The sequence below is a fragment of the Onychostoma macrolepis genome, chromosome 05 (genome assembly GCF_012432095.1).
Source record: "Onychostoma macrolepis isolate SWU-2019 chromosome 05, ASM1243209v1, whole genome shotgun sequence".
Lineage (NCBI taxonomy): Eukaryota > Metazoa > Chordata > Actinopteri > Cypriniformes > Cyprinidae > Onychostoma > Onychostoma macrolepis.
This window is the reverse complement of record NC_081159.1, coordinates 33,188,005-33,215,065: the sequence shown is the minus strand read 5'-3', so window position 1 is coordinate 33,215,065 and position 27,061 is coordinate 33,188,005. Positions and strand designations below refer to the sequence as shown.

At 36.2% G+C, this 27,061-nt stretch overlaps 1 protein-coding gene across 3 annotated transcripts; it reads left to right on the top strand.

Annotated features, from left to right (window-relative positions):
• The first annotated feature begins 203 nt into the window (after positions 1–203).
• mlxip (MLX interacting protein) lies at positions 204–24,120 on the top strand. Of its 3 annotated transcripts, none has more exons than XM_058775450.1 (18): positions 204–734; positions 3,218–3,324; positions 3,417–3,502; positions 3,668–3,757; positions 3,847–3,888; positions 5,533–5,779; positions 5,866–5,955; positions 10,462–10,579; positions 10,956–11,026; positions 15,799–15,893; positions 17,106–17,223; positions 17,333–17,445; positions 18,784–18,822; positions 18,915–19,022; positions 19,173–19,300; positions 19,489–19,612; positions 20,251–20,380; positions 22,693–24,120. In XM_058775450.1, exons 1-18 carry the CDS (start codon positions 421–423, stop codon positions 22,812–22,814), a joined length of 2,142 nt encoding a protein of 713 aa, XP_058631433.1. In that variant the 5' UTR covers positions 204–420; the 3' UTR covers positions 22,815–24,120. The 3 variants fall into 3 exon arrangements, with proteins under 3 accessions (XP_058631433.1, XP_058631431.1, XP_058631432.1); XM_058775448.1 differs by adding an exon at positions 6,850–6,944 and having other exon boundaries at positions 206–734; positions 10,462–11,026; XM_058775449.1 differs by lacking the exon at positions 18,784–18,822 and adding an exon at positions 6,850–6,944 and having other exon boundaries at positions 206–734; positions 10,462–11,026.
• Positions 24,121–27,061: the final 2,941 nt, after the last annotated feature.

The following is a 27,061-nucleotide window of genomic DNA, read 5'->3' as shown; positions in this document are numbered from 1 at the left end:
GCTCTGATGGTCTAATTTTAAATAGGACGGGCTCTATTTTACCTAAGTGTTTCAAAGCAACATTATCGCTAAACAAGTATTTCACCGAAGAAGACTGTTTTGACTGACTTGCACAGTTGCTGTCCGCATAGTGTTTCCAGAGCTGAATTATTATTGGTGTTTCCCGGTGTTAGTGGGTGTGCTCTCGAGACGACCAATCGCGCGCGCTTCTGTCATAGCAACGCAACGACAGTCTCGAGTTCACCAAATCCCTTCAAGTTATGAGTGATAGCATGGCGGCTAATGCTGGGGGCGTGCGGGAAAGTCGGGACGTTTAAACAATATCACTAAATCCAGAAGTAATGGACGAAGAACGTGTCATAATGTGAAGTATCAGCACCGCTACAAGTCCAGCAAAAATCGAAGCGCGTACTTTTTAATATGGCTACTCCAGAGACGAGGCAATACCGACGGGCCACGATGATAATCAAACAAGAGCAGGACGACGACTCCGACGCGGAGGAGTCGACTATTTCGTTTAAGAAATCGGACGGACGCGAGTCGCAGATCATCCACAGCGGTCATTTTATGGTCTCTTCTCCTCATACCGATCACCCCCCAAAGAAAGGTTACGACTTCGACACCGTAAATAAACAAACCTGCCAGACGTATCACTTCGGGAAGACTAGCACGTCCCATCTGTCTATTGATGCTTCCCTGACGAAGCTCTTTGAGTGCATGACGCTGGCCTACAGGTGGGTTGGGTAACGTTAGTAAACAAAAGATCGACTTACAATCTGTTTGAGCTCCAGCTGGACGGAACACAGAAAATATTATCCCGGCATTAATAAATCATTCTTATCAAGATATTAGCGCGCTGCTAGCAGGGCCGAAAGTTTCTAGACGAAGCAACGTTAGTACGCATTTAATTCCCTAGTCATGAGGTGTAAACATTCATTTGTGATGGTATTGTTGGTGATGCGTAATGAGTTTTTGCAAGCTGTTTAACAGCCGACAGTTGGTGTGTTTTTGTTACTCGTAGTTACTAAAGTATCAACAAATGTTATTAAAAACTAGCGTTAGTAAAGACACATAATTTCAAAAAGTGACCCTCTCTGATCCACCCTAACATATATTAGACGCCTGTTCTGTCAGGAAGTGTAAAACATTTCCCCTTCCAATCTTGGCAACCAACTACACAAATACTTAAAACAGCCGTGTAAACGTTATTTGAAGAGTGACTAGAAATAACCTGACGCACATTTCTTGTTTCGGGTCTGTTCATTTATTAAGAAATATTATTGTTAATTATTAATTATTCATAAATGCAATGACTTGAATAGATCATACAAATTTTAAATTAAGTATATCTAGAAAATTTAAGTCACATGGACCACTTTTAAAATATCTTGCCCGTTTACATTATAATTATTTTTTCAATGAGAAATTGAACAAAGTGAGTGCGTAAATGGTGACATTAATAAGTTTTACAAAGTAAGTGGGATTAAAATTGCATGTTATTTTTTTAGTTCTGCCCTGGATAAGCTATTTTTCATAATAGATGTTTAGGTATAGTCCACAAGACCTTTTTTTTTTTTTCAAATTCTGACCACTACTGTAAAAATGTAGTTTGTTTGGAGTTCACATAAATAGTTCTGTGGCATGACAAATGTACTAAATAGAGCTATATCATTAAGACCATATATTGAAGAAAACTTTTGTGCTTGCACACTGTCAAAAATCCCCAGAAATATTTCCAGAAATGGTTCTGTCCTTAATATCCCTTTTTTAAATTATTTACCATTTGTCTATGTGGTTGTTAAATTTCAAAGCATGTTGGTTTTAATCCAACAACAAATTCTTATTTTCATTCAGTTATACATTCACTATCATCTATTCAATTCAAAATATCACGCATTACATTAAGCAACTAAAATAAAGACATAAATTGTGCGGTCATCTCTTTTTGTTTAGATTTCTGTCTTCATGTTAGAAGGCAATTCACATCCAAATTTCACAATTTTGCCTTCTGGAAAGTGTGTAATCCTGTTTAGTCACTACTTTTAGTCAGATCTGGCTCTTGTGTAGTTTTGTCAAGTTGCAAAGCTAGTTGCGTGGACTACTGTGTCATTTTTTTTTTCTTGTTTGTTTGTATAGGAACACAGAGTTTTTGGCAAAAACCATATCAAGAATAAAAATCAAGAAATTTACTAGACAACTTCACATCAGCAACATAGAAAATAAAGTTATTATACGTGGAAAGAGAACAAAACACTTTTCATGATGATTTGTTTGTGACAGCCCGTAATTGTATTTGTGATTTTATTTTTCAAGCAATGGTGCAGCTTTGGTTTTAGAGTAAAAAGTTTAATTGTAAAAGATTAAGGTTAAATTATTCAAATGGTTTTAGCCAAAACAGAACTCATTTTGTTTATTAACATTGCAGAGTGACACATTTTGCCTATTCAGCGATATTCCAAAGAAAGCTGTTGCTTGAATAAGGAATATTTGACAGCATATCTCTTGAATAATTTTAAGTGACTTCTCCCTGAGGTGGTAATGTGACCAGAATAAAATGTTTCTTTAACAAATTAGTAACATTTTAGTGATATTTAAAGACTACTGTTGCACATATTCAGCATAACAAGGAATGAAACAATGCAGTAGACTCAAAAAAAAAAAAAAAAGTCCAACAATAAATATTTCTGTAAAATTCAGGTTGTCTGAGTAAAGTGGGTACAGGGGGATGGGGGGTAATAAATCTCCACCTGCTTTCAAATGGAACGACATTTAATACACAGCTGTAGTTCACTGACAAGCTACACAATATTGCGTTCATTATCGAAGGCGATTCATCTGCGATAATGAACGTGATATTGCATAGCTTGTCAGTGATCTACGGCTCTGTGTATTAAATGCCGTTCCATTTGAAAGCAGGTGATGGAGATTTATTACTAATCACAGAACCGGCTTTACTGACGAGATACGCTTGATCATTGTGTTCAATATATCGCCAAGCCCACAGTGCCTGTGTAATATCTTGGTATCTCTGTACAATGTATGTGTAAGCTAAGTGACATGAACCAAATTGGCAGTTAAATATTTAATTGCAGCTGTTTGTGGGACAGTTAATAACACCCAAAATGTCATGACCTGATAGCCCTAAAATTCATACCATGGGTGCACCTGTGTCTTGCTATTCAAAAAAAATTTAATATATCTGTTTTGTTTGCATAAGTGGAAGGTTGGTGTCACCAAAATGGAAGAATTTCAAAGGCCTCAAGCTGCTGTGGAGAGACAAGATTCGCCTCAACAACGCTATTTGGAGAGCCTGGTATATACAATGTAAGTTCAGTAATTTAACACGCATACCACTCAGACATGGTAAAACATATGAGATTGTTGATTTCCATCTGCAATGCCTCTCTTTCCTGAAGATGTAGAGAAGCGACAGAACCCTGTTTGCCATTTTGTCACTCCTTTGGATGGCAATATGGACTCAGGAGTACATCGACCAACAGAGGTGAGTCTGTTTGGGGTGTCATTTGACTACAAATATTTTTTTCTTTTTTTCATCTTCAGATCTGAAGGTCTAAAAACTTGCATATCTTTTTTTTTTTTTTCTTGGAGATGGTTCATTTCTTGGGATAGATCACATCTCTTGGTACCTTGTTTTTCTGTTACCTAGGCAATAGCAACAGAAGGAAAGTACTGGAAAAGGAGAATTGAAATTGTCATCAGAGAATATCATAAATGGAGAACATATTTCAAGAAAAGAGTAAGTTTATTTGCTCTTTACATTGAATTTTAACATTACTGTGTAACCAAGTTGTTATTTATAAAGTATTGTTCAAATTATATTCATAGTTACAGAAGCACAAAGATGAAGACCTGTCCAGCCTTCTTAAGGTAATTTTAAATGGATTTTTTTCTTCACTATAAAGTTGAAGTATAGTTAGTAATTTAGCATGTAAGTTTGTGCATGCTTGGATGTTTTCCAAATAAGATGTTTTCTTTTATTTGTTAGACTAACTCTGCTGTTCATTTGCGGTTTGTAATTTATTCCTATAAAGAGATCAGCACTGCATAAGAGAGATGAGTCAGGATAGATTGTATTTAATTTTACACAAATGAAAACAAGACTGTGAAGGAAAGCTATGAACTCTTATTTTTTGCTTTTACAATGCAGCAAACTTTTTTTTTTTTTTTTTTTTTTTTTTAAACCATTTAACTGATATTAATCAGTTAAAATTCTTACTTTCAGTTAATGGTTAAACGGTCAATATGAGCATCCCTAGTCAGTACGTTATACTGAACCGATACCGAATCGTCCTCAAATGCATCGCGATGCATTGTAGAAACGATTGATTTCGACACCCCTAATAATTTCCAGCTTTTTTGTGCATAGAAGATTACAGCATTTGGCCAGTATTCTGCTTAAAATGTGCAAGTATTTAAAGCTTGAGGGTTTGATCAGAGAATGTAAAACATAAATACTGCATTGTACCTTTTAGTGTTAGTTGGAGCCCAAGTGTGAACACCCTTAAAAAGTAACTATTTCCTTTAGGAGTATAGAAGTCTGTTGTTATTTGTGTCTGGATGTCTCAGCAGTAGAAATACGAGACATTTTCATATGAAATAAAAATTTCAAATTAGTTAAAATTGCAGTGCTTGACAAAATATTCACAATATGTATTTTTTGGCCAAGTTGCGCAGCCCTGTTTCATTTTGAAATAAATGTGTGTCATGTGACTAATAATCAACATCAGAGAACCACAAATGTGTCCTTAATTCTCTTAATATTAATGTAAAATCTCCTCAAGGAATCTCCTCCTCCTTTTATTCGGAAGAAAATTAAAGAAGATTTTTACTTGGGTGATTCATAAAATGTAAATTAGCGGCTACCTGTTTTTGAGAATAAAAAAGCATGTCAAAGAACACGAAATTAATGCCCGTGGCTCCTGGTGATATATTGAGGTCTTATAAAGTGAAACGATCGGTCTATGCAAGAAACTGTAGATTATTTACAACATCATTACATAGATGTTTTACATGTATAAAGTGAATAAACTAGTCTTAATCAACTCCCCTTTTTACATAAACCATGAGAAACCACAAAAACTTTCATCTCGCCCCTTCATTCAAGTGTATACTTGCATGCACGTATCAGCGGCTCTTCGGTCTGAGTTGGAACTCTTTCCTCAGTTCAGTGACTATTGGAGGAGCTGGAGCGCTAATTGAGTTCATTCATCATAGGATCATATATGCTGGTATTTTTGGCTCATTTTGAGTCAGACTGACTGTCAGACATCCGAAAGTGAGTTTTGATCGAGTAACTTGTAGATCTGTGCTGCTCAAGCCATGAACTCTTTCAGATGGTTCGGTCCGATTTGGTGAACTGGTTCATTTAGTTCACTTAAAAGAACTGGTTCAAATAACTTTTGACTGCTAGTGCATATGCTAGTACACATGTTTGATGCTTGCATTTGTCTTTGCATGAACCTTGAGTGTGTCTGTTGACGTGGCCTGCTTGTTGCATTTTGTCCTCCAAAGGGCGCGGAGGAACAGTTTTTACTCTTTGGGGAAGTGTGTCCAGACACCTGCCGTGTCCTCTTGTGCCAGGATGAGGATGTCAGTGTGGGAGGCCGTCGTAGGTCCCGCAAGAGTCTTGATTCACCTGTTCCAATGGAGATGGACTCGCTCTTCGACATGGACGTGCTCATGTCTGAATTCTCAGACACACTCTTTTCCACACTGGCCTCTCATCAACCTGTAGCATGGCCCAATCCGAGGGAGATTGGTGAGAAATGATAATCAAAGTCTGCCTTGTTAACATGTTTATTCAAGAGTAAGATGAACTGACTCTAAGCCTCACTGTCCTCTTAGCCCATGCAGGTAATGCAGATATGATCCAGCCAGGCCTCATCCCACTCCAGCCCAATCTGGACTTCATGGACACTTTTGAGCCGCTGCAAGGTACAAGCACAGTTACTCTTGTTAATTGGCAGATTAAAGATTGATTTGTTGACAAAATAAGTGGTTGGGTAACACTTTCGATTCATTATTCACTAGTAAATAGTTGCTTATTAGCATGCATATTAGTAGCACATTGGCTGTTTGTTTGTACTTACAAAGCACATATTATGCTTTATTCTACATGACCATATGTTAGATCCCTTAAACCTACCCCATTCCTAAATTTGACAACTACCTTACTAGCCATTAATAAGCAGCAAGCAAGGAGTTTATTGAGGGAAAAGTCTCTGTTAATAGTGAATGTGCTTCCTCATCTAAAGTGTTGTTATAGTTGTTTGGAATAATTAAGAATTTTTTTGCAATTTTCTTTGAAAGAAGCCTCTTATGATTACTGATTCTGCATTTATTTAAAGAAAAATGCAGTAAAAACAGTAATTTTGTGAAATATTGTTATAGTTTAAAATAACTTTTCTTTTTAAATATATTTTAAAATATAGTGATGGCAGAGCCAATTCAGCATATTAGAATGATTTCTGAACGATCATGTGACAGTGAAGACTGGAGTAATAATGCTGAAAATTCAGCTTCGCATCACAGGAATTAATTACATTTTAAAATAGAAAAAATATATATATTTTAAATTATGGTTATATTTTACAATATTACTATTTAAAAAATTTTTTGGTGTCTAATTTTTGACTAATTCACTCTTTTAGCTGTTGATTTTGAATTATTGAATCAATCAAACCATTTTGTGGAACATGACAATATCATAAATTTGTCCGAAATTCAATTCATGTACAACAAATTCACTGAATCTGTCAGAGTAGTTCAAGAGTTAACACACTGTATCAAACATTTTGTTTTACTTTCTCTCTTTTTTTTTGTAACTAGATTTGTTTCACACCCTGCGTCAGCCAGCCTTCCCCTCCACTTCCCCCACTGCCCCATCTGTCACTCCCTTAACCAGCAGCAGCTCCCAAACACAGGTAACAATCCTGTCCCTGGATTCATAAATTTGTAGGGATGTAGTTGTTCCTGTTTTGTATGCACTTTCTGTCCTCCTCCACAAATGCACAGTTGCTTTGTGATAATTATAAAATTCGACAATGTGAGTGTAACCCATTAGAATGATTGCATATTATTATGCAATACTGAACATATGTGCATAGTATAATCAGACCCAATGAATTTCTCAAAGGTCTCAAATTAGCACCATTTTTAAGTGAAGGAAACAAACAAAGTTTAGTATGCTTGCTAGGAGAACTGGACAGTAGGGCTGGGTTGTATATGGCAAAAACATTTTAAAGTGACTTAATATAATGTGTTTTTTCCCCGGTTGGAATAGCCATTGATGGGTATTACACCAATATAAAGAATTAATTTTTACTATGAATAAATTAAACTGAATTCACACAAAATACAAACTGCGCACTGTCCTTCAGAAAAATCCTCCAAGTCCTGCACTTTGTTTGTTTTTGCAGCATCTTCTTTCTTATTTGAACCCATTACAAAACATTTATTGATGCTTAAGAGAGCAACAAGATGTTTAAAGAGCCTGAGTTTAACTGCTTAGGACAAAGAAGGGAGTCGTGAATAACTATCACAAAAACATAGCTATTGATCATCCAGGTATTGACACACTGTATTAAGTGTGTAAACTTTGGAACATTGGTTTATAAAGCAAGTAATTATTTTGCTATGAATGCTATTGATATAAATTGCTAGAATACTATTGATCAAATAAAAAGTGCATTAAATTCAACACAGGCTCACTGAAAAAAACATGCATTTCTGCAAAACTCCAAAAGTGTACCTGTACATATACTGCCGTTTCCAGCTGAAAGGTACATTACTAGCAATAAAACACCAACGACTTTTATTAATTTTCACACAAATTATGAGTGCAGAGATGCATTATAGATCAATAAAGATTTATTTTCACACACTTGCTTGCACAATACTGTTTTGACCTCAAAACACTTTTACCACTTTTGATGTTTGCATCACATAACCAGTTCAATGTGTGGCTTCTCTGACATTGTAAACTTGCTTAGTGGCTCATCTGATAAAGAGTCACGACAGATGAACTCAGACACTTGTGGAAGCAAAGTAAAATGGCATGGTTGCTTCAACAAATATGTTTTTACTAGGGGTGCCCTTGACTTAAAATTTTTCTGGTCAAATAGTAGTCGTTCATTTGAAGCATTAGTCGAGGAATCGCACGTTTATTAATGAACCATTTAAATCATAATAATTGTGCCTTTAATTGCCAATCACTCAAGCACACACATAAAGCTTGCCACGCCACACTGGCAGAAGTAATGATTGTGAATGTATCGGGGGGGAAAAACAGTAAGGAGGCTGCTTTAACATTTTAATAATTCATTAATAAACTAGTGCTTTTTTGTTTTTGGTTTAATAGATGAAGTCAGCGACACTGACTATTCATCTCTGCAGTAGTGGATGCGCCTGTATGCATGTAATGGATTACATAATCTGAGAATATTTGTTTTCCATTTGAATTGGTTTATTTGAAAGTAAACATTTCACTCTCTATTTCAGAGTTTCACGCTCAAGTTCACAGAGACCAAGACAGCAGAAAGCGCATCCTGTTTGCTTTCATTATTTTTATCTTATTTGAAATTCGAAAGATGTATTACTCTCTGTATGAGCAAAAATGAGGGAGTATTATAAGAGCAAGTGACCACACAGGCGCCTCCGTCTGCTACTGTTCAGCTTCCACTCTTCGCAGAGACACTTGAACAGCGCACATTTTTCTAGGTTAACATTAGATTGAGCGGCCATGTAAAGTTGCTGCTACTAAAATATTTCAGATTATAAGCCGTATTTAAGGTTGATGAATGATAGGCGAGCGTTTGGATGTCCTGCCCGATGTACTACATGTACTAGACCAGCAGTTAACAATTTGCGTGACTACGCCAATGTGATTTTTATTACAATTTTTTTTTTCTTCTGCGATTTTTAATAAAATTTTGGTTGACCAAGCCTCTTCTGGTCGACTAACGGTTAGTCTACTATTAGGGGGCAGCCCTAGTTTTTACCTCTCATTTATGTTTATTAACACCTCAGTTATAGTAGAGGGGGTACATTATTTTCAAACGCAATTTAAATTTTAAAGAATTAACCATTGTCCTTGCATTAACATATAGTTCCACTCACCAGACATTTCATATCCGAACTGCCACTATTTACAACAACCAATGAAGAAGAAAGTTTGCCATGTTCACCTGTTTCGGACAAAACTGAATGTGCTTTTAGCCCTATTCACTGGACATTTCACTTTGAAAGTGTAGCAAAATGTACAAGAAGCAACATAATATCACATAATGCATAAATGTAATCATAGGCACATTGTATAATGGGGCTCCACTTTAAGTCTGAGACCACTTTAAAATTGTGTTTTTCCCCATTTAAACCTGGAATTCATTTGTTTTTAAAGTTATATTTTCACACTCTTTGGCACACTCATGCTCTTTGGCAAATTCTTTTTTTTTTTTTTTTTTTGGAACAGTTTATTGAACATTTCGATTTAAAAAAAAAAAAATGTTTGTTATATATTTTTTGTCAAGCATGACATTTGATACATTAGGCTTTTGTGGTTCATAGTGTATAATAAAGAATATTGTAAAGCTCTTATTCAAGGGGGGAAAGAGAAATTCAGAGACCCAGAGTGAGCAAAAATATGCAATTTGGTGCAGTTGCTGAAATTTATATGGCCAAATAGTAATATAAAATTCTGATGGTTTGTAAAGTAAATCAATGCAATCTTTATAACAGTATAGCATCCTAGTTGAGTAAAATGCATATAGATATCAGCTTTCATTCAATATCTCAAAATAATATAGCTCAGTAAAATAATATTTAATTGTTTCATTTTATAATCAAAGTTGTGTAGTAGTTTCTGTTGCTGGGGAAAACATATAATGCAATGATGTTTGAGGGATGAATAAATGTTTCTCAAAAGCCTGATGTACCTTATTTGATTATCCATACAAATCAAGTAAACCTAAGTTGCTCCAGTCCACTAAGTGTTTGTCTTTGAAATATTACTAAATATTACTTTGTGTAAGAATAGCTCATAAACATGTACAAAAATAATTGATTCTAAATTTTATAAAAATTCCACAGCAAGGAGACACATAAACCACTACTCGTAACAACTATCAATCAGACGACAAAATGTAGTAGATTATGTAAAACAGGTTTTTCAGCAAAGATTTGATCATAATTTAGAGGCCTTAGAAATTTGTATATCAAGTATGATACAGTAAGCCTTATAGTGTTAATATGTATTAATGTATTGTATCTACTACCACCACAATTCATACAAATAGTAGCAAACGTATTGCAAATATTTATTATACTGTCTATTCCTACTTGTGAGATTTGTTTTTCTCAGATAATTATATACCCACTAGAAAGCAGGAAAGAGCCTGATGTCTCTGTCAGAGTGTGCTGATATTCATATCTGTTGATTGTTAGGCTCCTTTGCTGTCATCCATGCGGCTCTCCACAGAGCTTCCCTCTGTGCCACTGGACTACCGCCTCATCCCCTCTGCTCCTTTGCCCAGCCACCTCTCAGTCTCCAGCCAGGACAATGGTAACGCTGGTGGCCCATCCTACCCACAAACCTACATGCCTCTTTTCTCAGAGCAAGTGACCCCCTCCGTCCCATCACTCCTGCCACCGCCAGCTCCTCCTCTCCCACCGGCCCCACAACCTCTCCAGTGTGGAGGTGTTTCTGCAGTTACTACAGTCCCCCAGCCGGTCCCAAGCATCCCATCTCCATCCGTAATAACACACACTACCCCTTCCACAGTAACTCCCACTGATGCAGCCACTACCTTCAGTCACAGAACAAGCTTTGAGCTGCCCCCTGCACCATCTCCACAGCCTGCAGCCTCAACCTCTGCCTCACTCAACTCACAGCCAGTCAACTTTGCCTTGCCCAAATCCATTCTGCCCACTGTCTCTAGCAAAAAGGCCAGACATCCACAGAGACCGATTGTCCCAGCCAATCCGCTGCCATCTCAACTCATACTCACAGGTTTGTGTCTCTCCTCAAATCAGATTTTGTAACATGCTCACGCTAAAGAAAAAAGAAAAAAAAACATGATGAAAAAAAAATATAGTTAAAAAAAGGGCAGCTGTGATTGCTAGAACTTTACAAAAAGTACAGTAGCAACATCTTAAGTTTAACAGATTTAAATTGAAAATGTAAGTTTTACAGGTTAAAAACTGTATTATTTCAGCAATTTCATTAACTAAAAATTTTAATATACCAAATTTATAATACACTAGGCTTAGGCTGTAGTCTGTATTACTGGTGTTCACTCCATACATCAATTACATTTTGTGGTGTAACGGATCGCAGTTTATCCGTGATCTATAGGGACCAGGCCTCAAAGTTTGACATGCATGCGATTCGCTAGTTTATTAGTTGCAAAACCATCGTGGTGTGAAAGTTTATCATTTGTGTGTTTTTAAGTCTTTCCCGTTTAAACATTCAAGCAATTTTAAATCATTCAAGTGCAAAAAGAGGTGAAAGAGACCTGCACTCTGTTTTTCCTCTGAATAGAAGTCAGTTCTCTTTCATATCTCCTTGAGCTTGAATGGACACACAAAGATCTCATAATACCCCTCTCGGCAAGTATTCTAGTTAAAACAGTTGGTAATGGCTTAAGTGAAGTGAAGTGAGTGTAAACACAAAGAAATCGGATGTGTATCAGTCTATACATGCCTACTGCTGTCTATCATTTGTTAAAAAACAAAAACAAAGATTAATCCATTTAATTTACACAGTAAATACTATGCAGTGTAATTTTACACAATTATTAAATTTATGTACCTGAATACTACTGTTAGACCTTATGTTCTCTGTAACTTTGTTCTATTGTATTTATCTGTGCTTGTAGTCTGTGTATATTCTTGTTTTATTATTGACCTTCCATTAATCATGTTTTAAATTTCTTAGTTGGGGTAGTAGTTTTTGTTGTATCAAAGAAGTACTTGCAGTTTTCAAGTAATAAGAGGAAAGCAAAGTTAGATTTGTTTCACCCCACTCCCCCATCCCCGTTTATTTATTTCTTGTTTGCTGATCCAAAAAACGCCACCCGTCGTTTTGCTGTTTTCATAGGAATAACTATTTACTTCAGTTGGGCAATGGATGCTACAATTGTAAACCAACAATTATAAATGAGACAATATTTGGCAATGTTTTTGTTTAATACAAGTGCGTTTTTCTTTGTTTCTTTTATTGTTGTGTAGTGAATTTGCTTTCACCAACCTAGGGAGGTGAAATAGTGTAGTGATGGGTACTCTTATCACCGATGACGTTATGATTTTGGGTCACGTGTCACTTAGGGTTTGGTTATGAGTACATCACATAAGAAAGATTGGTGGGATCTCTAACTTGTAGAACCTCTTTCTGTATTATCAACACAAGGAAGACACTAGTGTAATAAAATAGATTTTAATTACAAAAGATAGACAAGAGTAATCAACAACTACTAAATAAATACCATGAATGAAAAGGGAATAAAGTGCATAAAATACAAGTGATTATGTTGTGTGTTGCTATGTCAGAGCTATGTTATCAGGAAAGATAAACTGTTGCTACTCTGAAACAAATAAGGTAAAGAACCTTGTTATGCATCAAACAAATATGTGAAAGATTATTTGTTATCACCTGCAGTCAGTAGTATCTAATGTATATTAGATTAATCATATACTGATAATACACAACAATGCCAAGGTCTCTGGAAGAGGTTTGGATAAGTGATTTTTACGTTCTTTGTGACCAAGTGAGCAGTCTGGTGGCGGTGACTTCTTCCACTGGTTGTGCTGGTAACAATGCAGTGGGGGAAGGAGCAGGAATCCGATTGAACCCGAAGCACTGTAGGATGCTGATCTCCTTTAGCACCAAAGGGTCCTAAAATCTGGAACACGCTGATGTGGCCCTGGAGTAGGTGCAGAAAGTCCTTGCCTGGAACACACAAGCAAAAGTACCTTGAAGTGAAGGTTTGCTCGCCGGAGCTTAACCTTGTTAAAAATGTCTGTGTCTTCTGCCTCTCTGGGCTAGAGACTCAGAACTTGCTCCATCCGCTTTGTCTCTCTAGGATGGAGACTCAGGACGTGCTGTGTCTATTGTCTCGCTGGACTCTTAAATGTAGAATATCTCTCTCCTCACAGCAGACATCATGGTCTCAACATGGTCGTATCTGTTGCTGCCTCACAAGCTGGAGACTCAGGACTTGGTATCTGTTATTGCCTCTTCCTGCATGGGCCAGAGGCTCAGAACATTGATTTTTCTGTCTCTCGGGATGGGAGACTCAGAACGAGTGTATCTGCTATTGTCTCTCTGGACGTGCCGGAGACTCAGAACGGTGGTGTTTGATAGTGTCCCTTCCTTCACAGGACACAGAACGGAGGTTGATCTGCTATTGTCTCACCCTTGCAGGCCAGAGACTCAGAACAAAGGTATCTAAGGTGGAACTTGTTTGCATAGTCCAAACACACATTTAGAAAAGTGTCTCTAAAGTTTTACCAGTGCATTTTTCACTTACCAAACCACAGTCAGAATAAATTTGGCAATGTTACGAACACATTAAGTCCAAACATGATGGAAAAAAATTGAACTGTCGTGCATGCATTCATTTGTCAATTAACAGCTGAGTTTGTGTAAGATGTTGCACTGCACATCGCTGTTACTGAGAATACTTATTTCTCTGAGTAAGTGTACGATGTGTGTTGTAGTTTGCATCAGTTTTAAGGTTTGAAAACCGTTATGAATGGATTTGAAGGGATCTTTGTGATCTGTCTGTGTTTCACGCACTGCTGCTGTGTCTGGAGATCCTAAGAAATTTTTATGGCGGTCGCAGGCCAACCTTAAGAAATCAGTCTGTTGTTGGGTGAAGGGCAGGAACAGCATTTTGACCAATAGGAAGTCCTGTCCTTCTCAGACTTCGTACCAAAGTTGTTGTTCTTGCCCTCTTAGAGGTGTCTGGCTGTTGTCCTGCCATTTTTATCTGATGGCGTTGGACAGTTGGCTTATGTTAGTCCACCAAGATCCAATCAAAATGTAGCAAACCTTTGTCCTCTACTGTTGTCAGAGAGGGAGGCCCTGCCATAAACTGGGCCATGGAATATACTGTCCACTACAGTTGTTCTCATTACATTTAGTCTTTTTTTTTTTTTTTTTCTATCCAAAGTGACTTACAAATGAGGACAATAGAAGCAATCGAAACCAACAAAAGAGCAAGAACATGCAAGTGCTATGACAAGTCGAAGTACACGTAGCAAGTTGTTTTTTTTTGTTTTTTGTTTAGTTTAGTTTTTTTTGGATAAAGAAAACAAGTAGATAGTATAGAAAAAAGAAAGCTAGTGTTAGTTTTTCGAAAATTTTAAATATGCAATTGATAGAGGGTCAAGTGGGTTTTTTTCTTTTTTTTTTAAATAAAAAGAAAACCGATAAATAAAATAGAATTAGAATAGAGAGTGCTAGAGTTAGAGGGTCAAATAAAGATGGAAGTGTTTTTAGCCATTTCTTGAAGATGGCTAATGATTCATCTGCTTGGGTTCAGTTGGGCAGGTCATTCCACCAGGTAGGAACAGTTAATTAAAAAGTCTGTTAATGTGATCCTCTTTGGGATGTGTCGTTCACTTGCAGAACGCAAGCTTCTAGAGGGCACATAGGTCTGAAGTAGTGAATTTAGGTAAAGGGGTGCAGAACCAGAGGTGGTTTTGTAGGCAAACATTAATGCCTTGAATTTAATGCGAGCAGCTATTGGTAGCCAGTGCAAATTGATGAACAGAGGTGTGATGTGCATTCTTTTCGGCTCATTAAAGATTAATCTTGCAGCGGCATTTTGGATTAATTGTAGAGGTTTGATGGAATTGGCTGGAAGTCCTGCCAAGAGAGCATTGCAATAGTCAAGTCTGGACAGAACAAGAGCCTGAACAAGGAGTTGTGTTGCATGTTCCGAGAGAAAGTGCCTGATCTTTCTAATATTGTATAAAGCAAATCTGCAGGACCGGGCAGTTTTAGCAATGTGGTCTGAGAAATTCAGCTTATCATCAATCACAACTCCAAGGTTTCTGGCTGTTTTTGAAGGAGTTATGGTTGATGAGCCTAACTGGAAGGTGAAATTGTGATGAAGTGATGGGTTTGCTGAAACTAGCTAGGTTGAGTTGAAGGTGATGGTCTTTCATTAAAATGAATGCTTAGATAGTTGTAAATTGTTCAACCCACCATTTTCAGGTATTCAAAGTAAGTGCTACAGTCCCTAAACATCAGTGCCAAAATGTGCAGCAGTACTGCTGTTGTCACAAGTTTATTAATCTGTGGCAAAATTTTCTCACAGTGGCATTCCTGTATACCGACAGCCACCATAAAAACAGTTAAAATCAAAGCAATCACAGTTTTCCACATGCTGAGGTAAATATGCAATGCAATAAACCTTATTTTAACAACATAAGTTGAAACATGAAATCCTAATGCACATAACTGATAAGAAAAAAAAAGTTATTTCAATGAAAAGCAATCAAATGCATGTCATTTTACAGTTTTTCACTGAAGACCGTTTCGTATGCATTGATTAATCATCCACACAAATTGCACAAAAGTCTGTTTACATTTGTTTCCTTTCAAAGAAAATGAATGTTGATGCTTAAATTAAGATTAACTGTAACCATTTTAACCTGTTTGGCAGTCATCCAGAAAGTTCCTCCAGAAAACTTGTAGCAGGCTTAAAATCGACAGCATTGTCACTGCTGAAGTTTGTTCTCATCATATACATCTCCCCTCATAACCATTCCCAGGTCCCACCAGTGCTGTCATTGTCACTCCGTCCCCTCTCAACTCTGATGTTGTCCCCACCACTGGTATGGTCATTGCCTCCTCCAGTATTCCTTGTGTAAGCCTTTCATCCTTCATGTCCTATCCTGTTTGCAATAATTGTTTGTATAAAAGGGTTGCGTATCATTCAAAATTGATTTGAGAGAAACTTTTAAATTCCAATTCATAAATTTGAATTGAGGTAGCAAAAAGGATGCTGAATTGTAATTAAGATTTGAACATAAGAATATATATAAAATATTTTTTTTTTTTTTTTTTTAAGAATAGACTGTCGTTTGTAATTTTGGGATCTGTAAGATTTTTTTATTTTATTTGTTCTATTATGTTCTTCTACTTTAAAAAAAAAAAAATTATTATGTCAATTATGTTCTACAAGGCTGCATTTATTTTATCAAAAATACTGTGAAAACAGTTATATCTGTTTTAATATTTTTTAAAATTTATTTTATTCATGTGATGCAAAGCTGAATTTTCAGCCTCATTACTCCAGTCTTCAGTGTTACATGATGCTTTAGAAATCATTCTGATATGCTGATTTAATGCTCAACTTTTTTTGTAACATTATAAATGCTTCAATATAATTTTTGATTAATTTAGTCCATCTTTGCTGAGTAAAAGTTTTCATTTCTTAAAAACATCTTACTGACCACGAACTTATAAATTAATTTTATGAACCATTGTGGAAGATCACTGCAATTTCCAAAATTATTCAAAAGTCTTTTTGAATTTTAGTTCTTGTCTTTTAACAATCGTCTCTGATCCAGTCAATCTACAGTGTGGGTCTAGTATTTCTTATCAAATAAATGATACTAAAAGTGATTGATTGACTTATCTTGCACTCATGGGTGTTTTTAATTAAATGCTGTCTAGAGTGATAATGTTCTCATATCTTAATACCACTTGTCTCAGATTAGCAGTAATAAGTAAATCAGAGTGTATGGTTATCATGTAAACTAAAGGACAATTGATTATTTTTATAAAATAGACCATCTTTTTTAAAAAGCCTGTTCAACCAGCAGTTTCTTGGGAGCCTTTCTTTTCATACCCATTTTTCTGTAGTGTGCTTAGAAAATGTATTTAAATTGTAATTCATTAAATTCCCGTAATTCCAATTCAGCATCCCATGGAGTTTACTTGGTTACATTTCTGATTCATAAATTAAAAGGGAGCCAATTACTACATTTTGAATTCTGCTCAGCCCTAGTAAATAATAGTAAACTTTGCCCCAAGCAATGCATAATTACATTTTAAAAATCACACTGCCTTGCAGGGTTCTGCTGGTTTTCATATTCTCCCTCAGACACAGAAGTCGCCGCAACTAATCATACCCAAAGAAGAAACTACCACAACTATGTCCAACAAGACAGCAGTGCAATCAACAAGTACAGGTTAGATTCAGCCTAGTCACCTTCAATTTATGCTGAAATTGCTTTGTTTTTATTTTACACTGAATTTGGGATTCTGAGAGAGCTTTATTTCCCCCCTCTTTTTCTTTAGTACATGACGGTCGAGTCTCAGGCCAAGGTTCACCATTGGGAGCAGAACAGGTACCGAGCCCCCAGTCACCTCTCAACCCCAGTGCAGGCATGGGCAAAAATGAAGCCAGCCAGGTAATAGTTCATGATATTACACTCTATTATGGTTTCCAAAATTATGTCTATTCAGAAATGCAAAAGGTTCATTTGCATCTGTCAAAGCAGAGTGCAAATCTAAACACTTATTTGAGGGAGGGGGGGGTTTATTGCAACTAATGGTCCACTGATAATGAATTTTTACGGTCTGATGATAATCGCAGAGAGTAGGCTAGGGCTGTTGATTTAATGCATTCATTTTGCTAATTCGTTAATTATGGAATAAAACAAAATTATCAACACATTTAACACAAGCCACTCTGGCCCAGGCCTGTATGTAATTTTACATTGATGCAGTTGCTTAAGTGATGAACATGATACAGGACAATGACTGACTGTTTGATGTAGCCTAAGAGAATGCGGATATATGCCCCTAAAATTCAAGAAATGTGGGCAAAAATATTTTCAACCCTCATTCTGACCCTCTGTCTGAAGCAACCTGTTTTTGAGGGGCGGGTCCTTTAAGGCTTCTCAGCAATTGACCTATCGGTAAGCCCCGCCCCCCTTAGTTACTGTTTCTCCCTCGGACAAACAAACGGAGCTGCTCACTCTCTTACAATGACGGCTGTCAGTGTGAAAACCTTGTCCCATGATGTTTTTGAACAATTATAGTCACAGAAGGGCCACCATTCAAGTGTGAATGAAATATTCCATGGAGGGATATATAAAATATTTTAAAATAAATACAGTGGGTAACTCGAAGAGAGGGTTTATAGATCACAGTGCAAGCAGGAGAAGTCTCATATTACTGTCATCACGATCGCGGATGACAACATACAGGATCAACACTGTTCATGTATCGCAGGGTACGATTAAATTAATGTACACGAAAAACCCATTAATCTCATAGCATTATGTAATTCTAATTGCAGTGTAAATGCATTCATGCCACTGCTGAACAGTCTGTGAAATAAACATAAATGCTACTTCTGAAAAACAATTTTATGACCACATTGTAGCCTTAAAAGTTTGTGTAATAAATTCTATGTTGAATGTAATTATTAATTCCTAAAGCTACTTTTTAAAAGTGTCTATTCAGTGTTTTTCTCATTTAACACAATAATGACTTTAAATGATCTTTTGGGGGGTAATTTCTCCGTTCAAATCAATGTGCAATTAATTCATTAATTGGCACATCATATAATTAATAGGATTAAACATTGCTTGGCAGCCCTGATTCGAACTCAGTATGTTAATGGAATATGAGGCGTACATAAAATTGCTTATATTGAATGAACACAAATTTATTGAATATTTACTCAATTCACATGTTTGTTTTTGTCCATTGACTGTTGTTATATTTTGGAACTGACATAGGGGGAACTAACAACTCTCTTAACTGGCCAACTGAGCAAGGTTATCACTAATTTTTTATGTTGAAATATCCAAATATCTTCCAGTTTATCAGTCTGTCTCTATTTGTAATTTTGTCGTGTGATTTGACACAGAGCCGCAGAGTGAATCACATATCTGCTGAGCAGAAGAGGCGATTCACCATAAATGCCTGCTTCAAGACGTTGTGCAATCTTGTGCCGACTCTCAGGTCTCAATCAAATGTAAATCTGAATTCATCTTACTTTACTTGATTCTTGAAATCACTACATGATTCTTACTTGTAGTTGTCTCTGCAGAACTGTAATAAGAGAAACTATTTTAAATAATCAAAAGTTATTTATTTATTTTATTACCCACTACTGGGTTTCCAGATTAGTAATGCTGCAACACTTCAAAAAACAGTTGATTACATTGGCAAACTGCAACTAGAGAGACAACAGATGCAGGAAGAGACCAAGAGACTGCGAGAGGAGATTGAGGAGCTTAATACATCTATAAGGTATGTTTATTGCAATAAAGTAGACTTTTTTTTTTTTTTACTATTTTAAAGTATTACATTTGGAAAAACTGCTGCTTCATAGCCAGGCTATTTCAATGTACCTGTGATTGGGAGCTCAAAAACATACCTGGTTTCAAACAGGTAACCTCTGTAGATGAACTGTTAAAGATGCCCACTATTTATTGCAGCTTGTGCCAGGAACAGCTTCCTGATACAGGGGTTCCCATCACACGCCATCGCTTTGACCACATGAGGGAGAAGTTTGATGACTATGTGAAGAACAGAACTCTTCAGAACTGGAAATTCTGGATCGTATCCTTTAGTTTGAAATTATTCAGTCCACCATATTGGTTTTATTCTGTAGGCACATGAATCAGCCATAAGTCATTTTTTGTCCATTGCACTACATGATCTAAATTATTTTCTTTTAAACACCCCATGAGGGTACTTATACATTGTTTTTTTTATTAAATTAAGCATTGACAACCTGCATGTATTTTGACCTCAAAGTACACTGATGCAGTTTGTTGCTCAAAATAAGTTTGGGTCATTAATAAAAAAATTAAAAAAGAAAGAAAAAAACCTAACCCAGCCATTAATATTTAGTATTATAATTTTAAATAAACTTGTTATTGTTGTTTTGTAACAATACAATAGAATTATTTCTATAGTAACTTTTTATTGGTTTATTCTTCATAATTTATTAAAATAAAATAAAAAAATGTATTAGTATGTAACAATAATGATGATGATAACAAAATACAAATTTTACAGTTTTTTTGTGAGGGGTCCAGTCAACACATGGCTGTGGTTTTCAGTTGCCCAAGTTAGTTTTTGCACTTACAGACTCTATTTCAGTGTGACTTTTTTTTTTTTTTTGCTCCTCTTCAGCCTCCTGTGTACTATTGGACTCCTCCTCAGGCCTATTTTCTTTAATACTTTTCTCTCAGTTTAGCGTCATTATTCAGCCTCTGTTTGAGTCCTTTAATGGAACAGTGTCTACAACCAACAACAAAGAGTTGTGTGAAACCACCATGCAGTGGCTGGATCGGTACTGTTCCCTCCCAGTCCTCAGACCTAGTAAGTTGTCCATCTCATTTTAATAAAATGTCAGCAACTGGAAACTAAGAGAACGCAATTTTTATTTTTTTATTTTTTGAATGGACAGTAGGGCTGTGCAATTAATGGTAATCGGAGAAGAAGAAAATCAGCATATGCAATTTTTAAAATGAGGTTATGATTTTATTTGTTTTAATTCAGATGTGTATAAGTGTGCATTAGGTCTTAAACTGACAGCAGCCTAATATCTGAAATATAGTAGTATTGTGCTTGATAGATAAAATTGTAATATGTCTCAGAACAGACATGACAAATAAATTAATTAAATTCAAATAATAAAAATGTCTCAAGCGTTGGCACAAGTTTGTAGCAAACAGCAGCGCACAACATTAATAACTATATGTGACCCTGGACCACAAAACCAGTCTTAAGTCGCTGGGGTATATTTGTAGCAATAGCCAAAAATACACTGAATGGGTCAAAATTATAGATTTTTCTTTTATGACAAAAATCATTAGTATATTAAGTAAAGATCATATTCCATGATGATATTTTGTAAATTTACTACTGTAAATATATCAAAACGTCATTTTGATTAGTAATATGCATTGCTCAGAATTCATTTGGACAACTTTAAAGGTGATTTTCTCAATATTTAGATTTTTTTTTTTTGCACCCTCAGATTCCAGATTTTCAAATAGTTGTATCTCGGTCAAATATTGTCCGATCCTAACAAACCATACATCAATGGAAAGCTTATTTATGCAGCTTTCAGATGATGTATCAAAAATTGACAATGAAGACTGGTTTTGTGGTCCAGGGTCACATATGATTGGGACTATCATATATATGTTATATTATCATGAGAACATATTATTATAAAACGTTGTGAATTTTTTTGTTTAATTTGTCGTGTTTCAGCGCGTTTTTGCGAGGAGAGCGCATCCACAGTTACAGAAGTTACACATTCTGGTTAGCACGTAACTTGGTTCGAGTTCACTTGTGCATTTACGTCTTTTTGTATAAGTTGTAATATTATGTTTAGTTTGTTTTATAAATAGTTGATTAATCTCATATATGATGCCAGCAAAGCACTTCAGTTTACCAGTGTTCATTCAGCTCTTAAGTTTCAGCGCACGCAGCTCGAACAGCAATGCACAACATTAATAACAATGATTGGGACTATCATGTGTGTATATATATAATATCATAATGAGAACACTATTAAAATAAAACGTGAATTCTTTGGCTTAATTTGTTGTGTTTCAGTGCGTTGTTGCGGGAAGAGCCAAGAGCGCATCACATCTTATTAGTGCATAACTTAGTTCAAGATCACTTGCGCATTTGCATCTTTTTGTGCATATATAAGTTATAATATTATGTTTATGTAGTATAAATAATAAGCGCTTCAGTGTCAGCTCTTCAGCAGCGCACACAGCTAAAACTGCATGCTGCTATTTGAAACAGTGGTATTAATTTAAGATACTACTTTTTCAAAATCATTGATATATTAATAATAATAACCACCACTTTTATTTTTATCTTATTATTTTCATCAACAATATGGTTTAATTAAAATAATTTAATTGTCGATGCGGAGGGAGGCTATTCCGTTTAATTTATCCATGGCACATGATTTTTTTTAAATTTATTTTTTATAACGTTAAGTAGTGTTGTCCAGTAACTTGTTTGCATTAAGCATTGTTTTATTTATTTGTAAGGCTGCTTTATTTATGTTGAAGTGTTTAAATGGCTTTTTTTATAATCAGGCTCAAAAATTATATAAAAATTAGGATTTAGATTTATCGGCCAGCATACATTTATAAATATCGGCTTTCATTTATAAAGAGTTATCGGTATCGGCCAAAATTTTCATATCGGTGCATCCCTAATCAGAATCACAGTATCCATTGAAAGAATTACAGTGTGATTATTTTGTCCGTATTTCACAGCAGCTGTCAGTTTGGCTAAACATCAAACTACAATGTATATGCAATTACTATGGGAAGCCATATGTTTTAAAACATTTTTTAACTGGAAAGGTATTTTATATTTATATTTTTTAAATGTAAAAGTCTTTAAGAGCATGTTAATATGTATGTTACTGGTCTATATGGCTGTTAACTTTTAAAGAAATATTCAAAGTAGCGAAATTCCTAATAAAATAGACAGTGTTCGACTTGTAATTCAAATAATACAATACTATTTAATGTTTTACATTTACAAATTGTCACTTCTTTTAATGGAACACCAAATTTTTTTTGTTCATTGTGATGTAGTATATTGTGTGCCAGTGTGTTGACACTCTGTGTGTGTTTTTCTGTATCCTCCAGTGGTACTCAGGACGTTACGACAGCTCTGTACCAGCACCTCCATCTTGACCGATCCCTCACTTTTGCCTGAGGAAGCTAAAAAGGCTGCTCTCAACCCCAAAAAACATTCCTCAGGATCATAGGCTCAATGTGATTTTAGTTTTTATTAGCTGAGGCATGTCAGTCTTGAAGGAGTCTTGACAGCAACACTGTGGTGAAGTCTTTACTTTGTTGTTACTCACTGAACTCATTTAACTCCACTCAAACTGGTGGAAATGCAAGAGAACTGCTTGATTGTTTGCTTTAAATCTGTTCATAGAAGTGTTGTGGGCATGAAATGGTGATCTCAACGTACATGGTCAAACCCCTTTTGTATGTTTCTCTTATGTACAGGAATGATACTTCATAGAAGTGGTCACTTAGCATTTATCTAAACGGGACAGTCTTTAAAAGAGCAAGCCCCCTTTTCAACATTTGAACATTTTATTTGAAAATAACAAAGCAAAGGCAATCTCTCTTGTTTACATGCAGCCTCTAGAGAGCCATACGGCTGGCGTGTCTTTGTGTTTCTCAGACTTCATTACGTTTCACTAGAGCTGTTGCCTTTAGACTTGTGGATTTTACCTCTCAGGGTGTTTATTTTCGTATATTTGGGTGTCTTCAATATTAGTGCTCTTATTTTGAATATTTAGTGGAGCCTCACCCTCAGTTCATCCAAGAACTCTACAGCACCACTTAACAAATACCAGGATCAAGACTGGCTTTTTGAAGTGCATGGACATGTAAAAAGTATGAGTTAAAATTTACAAATAGAACTACAACCACACATTTATATTCTTATGATAAGGCACATTTGTTGTGCCTTAACTCAAGTAGAGCTATAGAAGAAAAGGTTGAGCTATAGAAGAAAGCAGCCCAGTGAGTTGTGCACTGTGTAGTTTTAGTTTTTTTGCTGTAGGCCAGGGGTCACCAAAGTTGTTCCTGAGGGCCGGTGTCCTGCAGAGTTTAGCTCCAATCTTAATCAAACACACCTGAACCAGCTAATCAAGGTCTTGCTTGGTATACTTGAAACTTCAAGGAAAATTTTGAGGCAAGTTAGAGCTAAACTCTGCATGACACCGGCCCTCCAGGAACAACTTTGGTGACCCCTGCTATAGGCTGTTATTTTAGGCATATAATGATCAAAAAAATAAAAAACTTTTAATACCATTTAATAGGCCTTTCAAGAGCATTTTATTTTTTTTCCTTGGAGGATGTCAGCCACCTGAGTATTACAGTTCACCTTAAATGGCCACAGGTCTGAAATGTAAGGACATGCATCTATTGTTACACACAGTGTTTTTCACAGTGTGCTTTGAATGTTGATTTGCGCTCTGTTTTGTTTCTGCAAAAACTGAATGAACCTTTCCAACTCTGGACTGTTCCCAGTAATAAATGATTTTGCATTCATTTATATGTGACGTGTTTGACTAAATAATGTTGTTTGTAAGAGAATCTGGATATTTTCACTAATGAGCAAACCTGGTCAAGATAGATTTCTCTTTAACCTGTTTACCTTACAAACAGTTGTGCCATCTCCGGAGTTAAGCCTTCACTTTTACAGAGTGAAACCAAAAAATTGTGATTGAGAAAATTATTGCTGTTTGAAATTTTTTGGAAAAAATGTGAACACTGGAGGATTTCTCATTTTTTTGTTTTTGATTATGTTCAAAACCGTTTTCTTGCCTTACCCCAAGCTGTCATAGTAAGCCTACATTAATAATTTAAATTCAAAGCAGTCATGTTTGATGTGGTGGTGGGGATTGGAGTTGGAATGTTACTGTACAATATGTATTTTTGTGTGTGTGTGTGTGAATCTAGAAAAAAATTGTTCTGATAAATAGCTAATACAATGCCAAAAAACTCTCAAGATAGTGGGGTGGCCATGCTAGCTGGCGCAGTTGCTCCAGTAAACAAATTTCTGACAACACAACTTAATGCTTATTGGTTTGTTTTCTGTTTTACAATGTTTGTATCCACCTTTTTCCTAGCCTTCGTACTGTTTAAAATTAGGGGAGCCACTTCCGGTTTAGGGAAGCTCTACTTAAAAAGACTGAAACAAATCATTTCAAAACATAATATTGTGCTTCAAATAATCCTTATCCATCAGTTTGACTGAATGAGCTGTAAATTTTCCATGATATTCTATTTTCAGAAGTCAGGAGAATGTAATGCTTGGTATTTTAATGTGACACGAGTCAAGTCAACTTTATTTATATAGCGCTTTTAACAATAAAGATTGTCAAAGCAGCTTTACAGTATCAGATAGAAAAATAGTGTCGGTAATGCAAAAGGACAATAGTAAACATTCAATTTTCAGTTAAAGGCAGTTCATCATTGAATTGAGTGATGTCGTCATCCAGCTCAGTTCAGTTTAATTTAGTATCTGCAATCAAGTCAACGATATCGCTGGAAATTAAGTGTCCCCAACTAAGCAAGCCAGAGGCGACAGCGGCAAGGAACCAAAACTCCATCGGTGACAGAATGGAGAAAAAAGCAGCAGTTTGTGCTGAGGACTCATCTGGTTTGTGGTCTTGTCCCGATGGCTGTCTAGGAGACGAGGACTTCACTGGGGATCTGTCTCTGAGGCTCATCTAGTTGTCCTGATCTCTGCTGACATTCAAGAATATCCTTGGAAGAGCTCTTTTCACTCTGCCACATTCTTTTCCTCTTGATTATTTTCTTTGTTTTCTTCCTTTGTATTCTGCTGGAACAGTATGAAAAAAGACGACATGTACTGCGCATTTGTGGTCTGCTTTCCCAATTTAATTTATGATATATCCCATGAATGGAAATGCCCTTTCTCCGAAATGCTGAAGCGTGATTTAATAACGCTGTTGCACTTGCAATAGCCAATGACACTCAAGCGTGCGGGAAGTGCAGCTCCTATATATGGCCCGTGCCGTATGCTACATCCTTTCGGATCTTTTGACTCATAGCAACAGAAATATCCTATACACGGCTTCTTACGCCATGTCTTGTTCCCTTCTTTCAGGGAACCATGATTACGTGAGTAACCTGAGACGTTCCCTCACGAGGTTGGTCTCTTGCCATTGTGTCATGCTTGACAATACGGGGAATGCATAAAAATCCCTGCTGTGTTAAAACAACACTACCTCAAGTCCAAGAAGAGTTACGCGGTAGTGAAGCACAGGAGGGGATCATCGTCGTCTTGGTTGTCTGTTCATTCGACAGTTCACAAAGAATGTTCAAAATTAAGAAACAACAACAACAAACAAAGAAATCTAACAACTGCCATAAATTTATAATATTAAAACTATATCAATAGACACAATATTAATTTAAACCAAAAGGGCCCAACTGGAATATCACTTGGTCCACCCTACATCTCTCATCCCTGCTCAAAAAACAATAGAAACCATCACAGAAATTATAATGGTTTCCACTACAAATACCATTACAAACATTACAAACCATCAACTTTTAACCATTAAAAAATGGTTTCCTGTAGTGTGTTTTGGGACATATTCCATTAGGATTTAGTGGTTTTAACAAGCCACCAATAGAAGGTGACCAATTACCAGTTGAGACACAACAGGCATGATTACTATGGAAGCATATGCTTACATAGTGACATACAGGTGCATCTCAATAAATTGGAATGTCATGGAAAAGTTCATTTATTTCAGTAATTCAACTCAAATTGTGAAACTCGTGTATTAAATAAATTCAGTGCACACAGACTGAAGTAGTTTAAGTCTTTGGTTCTTTTAATTGTGATGATTTTGGCTCACATTTAACAAAAACCCACCAATTCACAATCTCAACAAATTAAAATATGGTGACATGCCAATCAGCTAATCAACTCAAAACACCTGCAAAGGTTTCCTGAGCCTTCAAAATGGTCTCTCAGTTTGGTTCACTAAGCTACACAATCATGGGGAAGACTGCTGATCTGACAGTTGTCCAGAAGACAATCACTGACACCCTTCACAAGGAGGGTAAGCCACAAACATTCATTGCCAAAGAAGCTGGCTGTTCACAGAGTGCTGTATCCAAGCATGTTAACAGAAAGTTGAGTGGAAGGAAAAAGTGTGGAACAAAAAGATGCACAACCAACCGAGAGAACCACAGCCTTATGAGGATTGTCAAGCAAACTCGATTTGAGAATTTGGGTTAACTTCACAAGGAATGGACTGAGGCTGGGGTCAAGGCATCAAGAGCCACCACACACAGACGTGTCAAGGAATTTGGCTACAGTTGTCGTATTCCTCTTGTTAAACCACTCCTGAACCACAGACAACGTCAGAAGCATCTTACCTGGGCTAAGGAGAAGAAAGAAGAACTGGACTGTTGCCCAGTGGTCCAAAGTCCTCTTTTCAGATGAGAG

Bases quoted from the DNA above. Each gene is read 5' to 3' on its own strand.
- mlxip (XM_058775448.1), top strand. From the start codon at position 421: ATGGCTACTCCAGAGACGAGGCAATACCGACGGGCCACGATGATAATC. The intron at 11,027-15,798 runs GTTTGTGTCTCT...AACCATTCCCAG, and splicing joins ATCTCAACTCATACTCACAG to GTCCCACCAGTGCTGTCATT. The intron at 19,613-20,250 runs GTATCCTTTAGT...CTTTTCTCTCAG, and splicing joins AGAACTGGAAATTCTGGATC to TTTAGCGTCATTATTCAGCC.